The sequence below is a fragment of the Sinocyclocheilus grahami genome, unplaced genomic scaffold (assembly GCF_001515645.1).
Source record: "Sinocyclocheilus grahami isolate Dianchi unplaced genomic scaffold, SAMN03320097.WGS_v1.1 scaffold153.1, whole genome shotgun sequence".
Taxonomy (NCBI): domain Eukaryota; kingdom Metazoa; phylum Chordata; class Actinopteri; order Cypriniformes; family Cyprinidae; genus Sinocyclocheilus; species Sinocyclocheilus grahami.
In genome coordinates, this window is record NW_015505332.1 from 2,528,348 (window position 1) to 2,533,732 (window position 5,385).

A 5,385-nucleotide genomic window follows, 5' to 3' on the forward strand; every position below is an offset into this window, starting at 1 on the left:
TTTTAAGTGTATGAATCATACCCCCCCCCCCACCCCCCAAAAAAAATTATAAAATAAAAATAAATATAAAAATATTTATACCCCTAGGTTGTATTTTTAGATACATTGCAATACAATTCTAATACTCATTTTTTTTCATTACAGATACCTCAAAAGATCTATCTGCTTGGTTCAATCTGTTTGCTGACCTGGATCCGCTGTCAAACCCGGACGCGATCGGCCGAACCGATGAAGAACAGGAGCTCCTAAACGCTTAATCTGATTTGTTACAGATGCACTTTACGCTCTTGTCGCACAATCAACAGTTCATGAGAGAGGCCTACAGACGCCTGTCCTGGACAGATATCAGCACTGATTTCTTTATGCCATAGCAGTTAACCTTAATTATTTCATTAAGAAATATTTGCTGCCAAAGGAAACTAATAATAATCACTCTGGCCTTGATTCCTTTTCCATTTGCTAGTATTGTCAAGGCAATTTGATTTGCCATAACATTGTGGATTTTCTTGTATTACATACACACATATAGTATTTATGATGGTGGATTTTTACTTCCAGAACCTGACTATTGTGCTCTTATTTTTGTCATGAATACCAATAAAACATTGGTAAACAATTTAGTCAAACCAGGTCGTATGAAATAAGTGTTTATGTATATGTTGGTTAACTGTAGGCTATTTCTTAGTGCTGATTATGTGTTTGTGTCCCTGAAAACTGATTCCCATGTACTACAAATTACCTTTCACCATACATATTAAACTGCAAACATGCAAGTGCAATAAAATGTAATATAACTTTGTAAATGTGATTCCACATAACACAATACACAGTGGGACCAAAAGGCCTTACTGAAGTCAGTTCATATCAGTGCTTTACTAGACTAAGTAAAATATGCATCACCATAAATCATATCCCACTAAACTAAATAATGGCATATAATTTTCTGTATTTTTTTAGTTGTACTCGTGTGTTTCTAATACCAATGTAACCCTGAATGGCATGAAATTAATAAAAGCAGCTTCATTTTACCCAATAGTGTGACTATACCTTTCATTTTTTACAATACACAAAATATAAAAATTTTTACAAATATAAAAATATACAATTATTTTAATAACAGCAAATATTAATAAAATTAAAGTATATGCAATACTGTAAATATAAACACATTTGCAAATATTGCATATTAGTATTTCGGCTAAAAATGGTTCTTTGTGATATAACTATTAATATAACTATTATTAGTACTATATTAAAAAAGTAAACAAAAATTATATTAATAGTATATGCTACTATATATGTCACTATTAATACAACTATTATTATATCACTACTAAAAAGTCAACAAAAATGCTACTAATAGTATATGCCATTTTATAAATATTTATGTGATTGATTTATATATACATATATAATATAAATTCAAAATATCTTTTATATATATATATATATATATATATATATATACACACACACATATATTTAAATATATAATTTAATATATTGTGATATTTATATATGCATAATATATATAAATCAAATAGCTAATTAGCAAATACCTAATAAAATGAAAGTACATGTAATATTACTGTAAATATACACACCTTTTTAAAAATAACAAATGACTGGAAAAGTCATGATATTGTCTACAAAAAACATGATGCTTTAAACTGAGTGCTAAACTGCTATCTAAACTGAGCTCAAGCTGTTTTACCTGCAAACGTCAAGCAAAACCTTGTACCAGCAAACACAAAAACCAAAGCGTGCTCTCTGGATGTGCACAGCAAAAATCCAGGAGGAGTATTTTACAAATATGGTTTTAAAAAGCAGAAAGCAAGGCAGAGAACGCAGTCAATGGTACTTACATGAGATCTTCAAACACTTTGACTTTCTCGCAGCCCTCAGGAGGCTCACGTTTAAACGTGTAACTGTTGTTGGGTTTGGGAGAGCTGGAAAACTGAGGCAGAGGTGAACCACACCTGTAATCTGAGAGGACGAATCGAGCATTAGTTTAAGCAAATCTTCCCTTATAAACATACTGTGAAAACAGCACAGCACAGTGATGGTGTCAGAGGGCAGCACCGTGGGACTGGTACTGAACGAGCGCTACCTTTCTCAGCGTGGGCGGCAGGAGAGCAGCAGTAACAGGGACTGCAGGAGATGTGTGCGTGATCATGAAGAGGAGGAACAGGAGCGCGGCCGCCGTCCCGCACCTCCAAAGCCTGAACCAGGAGGACAAACACAAAAATAATTACAAAAAGTGTTACGAAGTTGAAATGATTCACTGAAACCTGTGTGTGTTTGTACCTTCTCCTCCTCTCTCCCCCAGTCTTCACAGATGAAGACGTTCTCCAGCTCCTGGTTAACACAGTCACTATAGCTGGGCATTCGACAAATGACGGGTCTGGAACGGACCATATCAGATGAAGAAGCAGAGAGCCGCTTTGGCTGGAAAACAAAAAGCAGCAGTAATCTGATTAATGTCAAAATCTGAATTTATCAAATCTATATATATAGGTTAATCTCACACAAATTTTACTCCAAAAGATAAAAAGAAGCTTGTTTTTTAGGATCATTATGGTTTTTCATATTGGATGTTTTGCATACATTATAATTTTCTGCATTATATAAAATATATATATATACATCAGAGGTGCCCAAAGCTACTAATACGTAGGACCAAAAATTAAAACTGATCAAGGGGCCATAAACCAAAAATGTTGTAGCATATGTTGCATTATATCTACCTATATATTGCATTATATTATATATTATAATATATTTAAATGTTTAAATAAACAAATATAAATAAAATATATATTTTAATTATTTTAAATTTAAAAATTTTCTACATTTTAATGGAAAAATTAAACACAAAAATGTTAAAACTAAAATATAAATTAAAAATGAAGATATGCTTCAATGGTATGTTTTTTCCAACTTTTTTCTTTTCTTGTCTTTTATGATATATATTGTGGGCCAAATCAAAGCAGCTCTTGTGTGTGTGTGTGTGTTTTTTTTTATAGAATTTAAATAAATAAATAAAACTTTTAAAAAATTGACATTTATCTGATGTCGTTTTAAATACAAATCAATTAAATACAAATATGACTTTTTTAAAGAAATTAATAGTAAAGATTTTTATAATGTAACAAAATATTTATTTCAAATGAATTACATTTTGTTTTAATAAAATCATTTTTAATAGAATAGATTTTTTTTATAGAATTTAAAAATTGTACATTTATCAGATGACTTTCTGATGACAAATCGTTTAAATATTTGGGGTCAATATAATTTTTTTTAAAGAAATTAATAGTAAAGATATTTATAATGTAACAAAAAAATATATATTTCAAGTAAATGTTGTTCCTTTGAATGTCATCACAGGAATAAAATACATTTTATATATATTCAAAAAGAAAACTATTTTAATATGTAATATTTCACAATAATTCTTACCACATTTTTGATTAAAATAATTGCAGCCATACAAATATATCATACAAATATGTATGTATGTATGCATGTATGTATACACACACACACATTTGTGATATTGATATATTTGTGATATTTATATACGTATATATAAAATGTTTACAATTTACAAAATATACAATTTTAAAAAAAATATGCAATTTTTATAACAGAAAATATTAATAAAATTTAAGTATATGCAATACTGTAAATATAAACACATTTGCAAATATTGCAAATTAGTATTTTGGCTAAAAATTATTCTTTGTGATAAAACTATTAATATAACTATTATTAGTACTATTATAACTATTAAAAAAGTAAACAAAAATTATATTAATAATATATTCTATTATATATGTCACTATTAATACAACTATTATTATATCACTACTAAAAAGTAAACAAAAATGCTACTAATAGTATATGCCATTTTATAAATATTTATGTGATTGATTTATATATACACATATATCATATAAATAAAAATATATATTATATAAATATATATATATATATATACACACATATATATATTTAAATATGGTGAGCATATGAGACTTCTTTCAAAATCATTTTAAAAATGATTGTGAATGAATGAATGTTTGAAAATGAATGTTTCTGATTGCAAAACCCCAAAATTCGGAAGATGAAGTATAACACTAGCAAGTCGATGTACAGTACCTGGGCCGGATTCAGATGCATCACTTCTTCTTTCTCCTTGATACTGCGGCTGCCCTGCAAACTGCGCTGGAGCTGCTGACGGAGTTTTGCAATCTGGAAATCACATTTTTACCATCAGCAAAAGATGGACGGAAGAAACAAACAGTGACACAAAATCTAAGCTCAAGCCCTACAGCCCTACACCAGATGACTGCTGTATACTAGATGGCATGACCTACAATTAACCAAATATAACAGCTGTATCTAATCTCACAGGTTTCACCAAACAATGCTCAATAGATGTTTATATTGCCACAGCTTGGGATTCCCAAACTGACATTGCAAGTGCACAAGAGCCAATAATGGCAAGTCAAGACATAATGTGTGGGTATGTTTGAGGATCATTATGGGAAAAGAGGCCAATTATACGCCCAGAGTATGTCTATAAACACATTACCACCCATCACTTGAAATACTTTCATGTCGCACCTCTATGAGATGGTCAGCACTGCCCCATGATGCTGAGCGTTTGTGCACGTTAACCTCTCCTTCATCCTCAGTCCAAAATCCAGGAGTCTGCAATAAACATGGTAAAAACATGGTTAAAACACATTCACCATGCAAATACTGACTATAGCTTGTTATGGCTTATACAGAATATATTCTTGAAGTCATGTGACCTACATATGTGAATTTTTCGTAAAACAACAACAGGATATTTGTGGTTGGCAAACAGCATGTGTGTCGCTTTGACCGAAACCACAACACAATGATGAACAAACACCCAGAGCTACAGACAGCCACAGAAGATGGACACTATGCACCACAAATAAGTGCATCTTTTTCCAGATACTGGTTTTCGGTTGAACCTGCACGTGTCATGTTGCAACTTGAACTTCCAGGCTGTCTTGAATGTCTTCTGTTTTGTGGTATGCCAGCTGATAAACGTCTGAGAAAGCTAAGGTGAAGGGTGGAGGAATATTTCGAAATGTTTCAACTGTTTTAGTACATGGAATAAGAGACAATAATAAAATACTTTCACTTTATGGATTAAAAAAAAAATAGAAGAAAGCAAGTCATACTGGTTTGTAACGATATAAACCTTGTGGAAAAAGAAGTACAGTACACCTTTGTATATTTTTAATAAGAATAAACTAAAATATACTTCAATGTAATTTCTATTGCAATGTCATGTATTTCATATGTATATATATATATATATATATATATATATATATATAT

The 5,385-nt window shown here is 30.5% G+C and overlaps 1 protein-coding gene across 1 annotated transcript; it reads right to left on the reverse strand.

Annotated features, from left to right (window-relative positions):
- Positions 1-1,861: 1,861 nt before the first annotated feature.
- On the reverse strand, positions 1,862-4,813 carry LOC107592480 (glucocorticoid-induced transcript 1 protein). The gene is made up of 5 exons (XM_016282008.1): positions 4,633-4,813; positions 4,165-4,257; positions 2,308-2,448; positions 2,111-2,222; positions 1,862-1,986 (listed from the first exon to the last, which is right to left on the reverse strand). The coding sequence occupies exons 1-5, from the start codon at positions 4,741-4,743 to the stop codon at positions 1,862-1,864; spliced, it is 582 nt and encodes a 193-aa protein (XP_016137494.1). The 5' UTR covers positions 4,744-4,813.
- Positions 4,814-5,385: the final 572 nt, after the last annotated feature.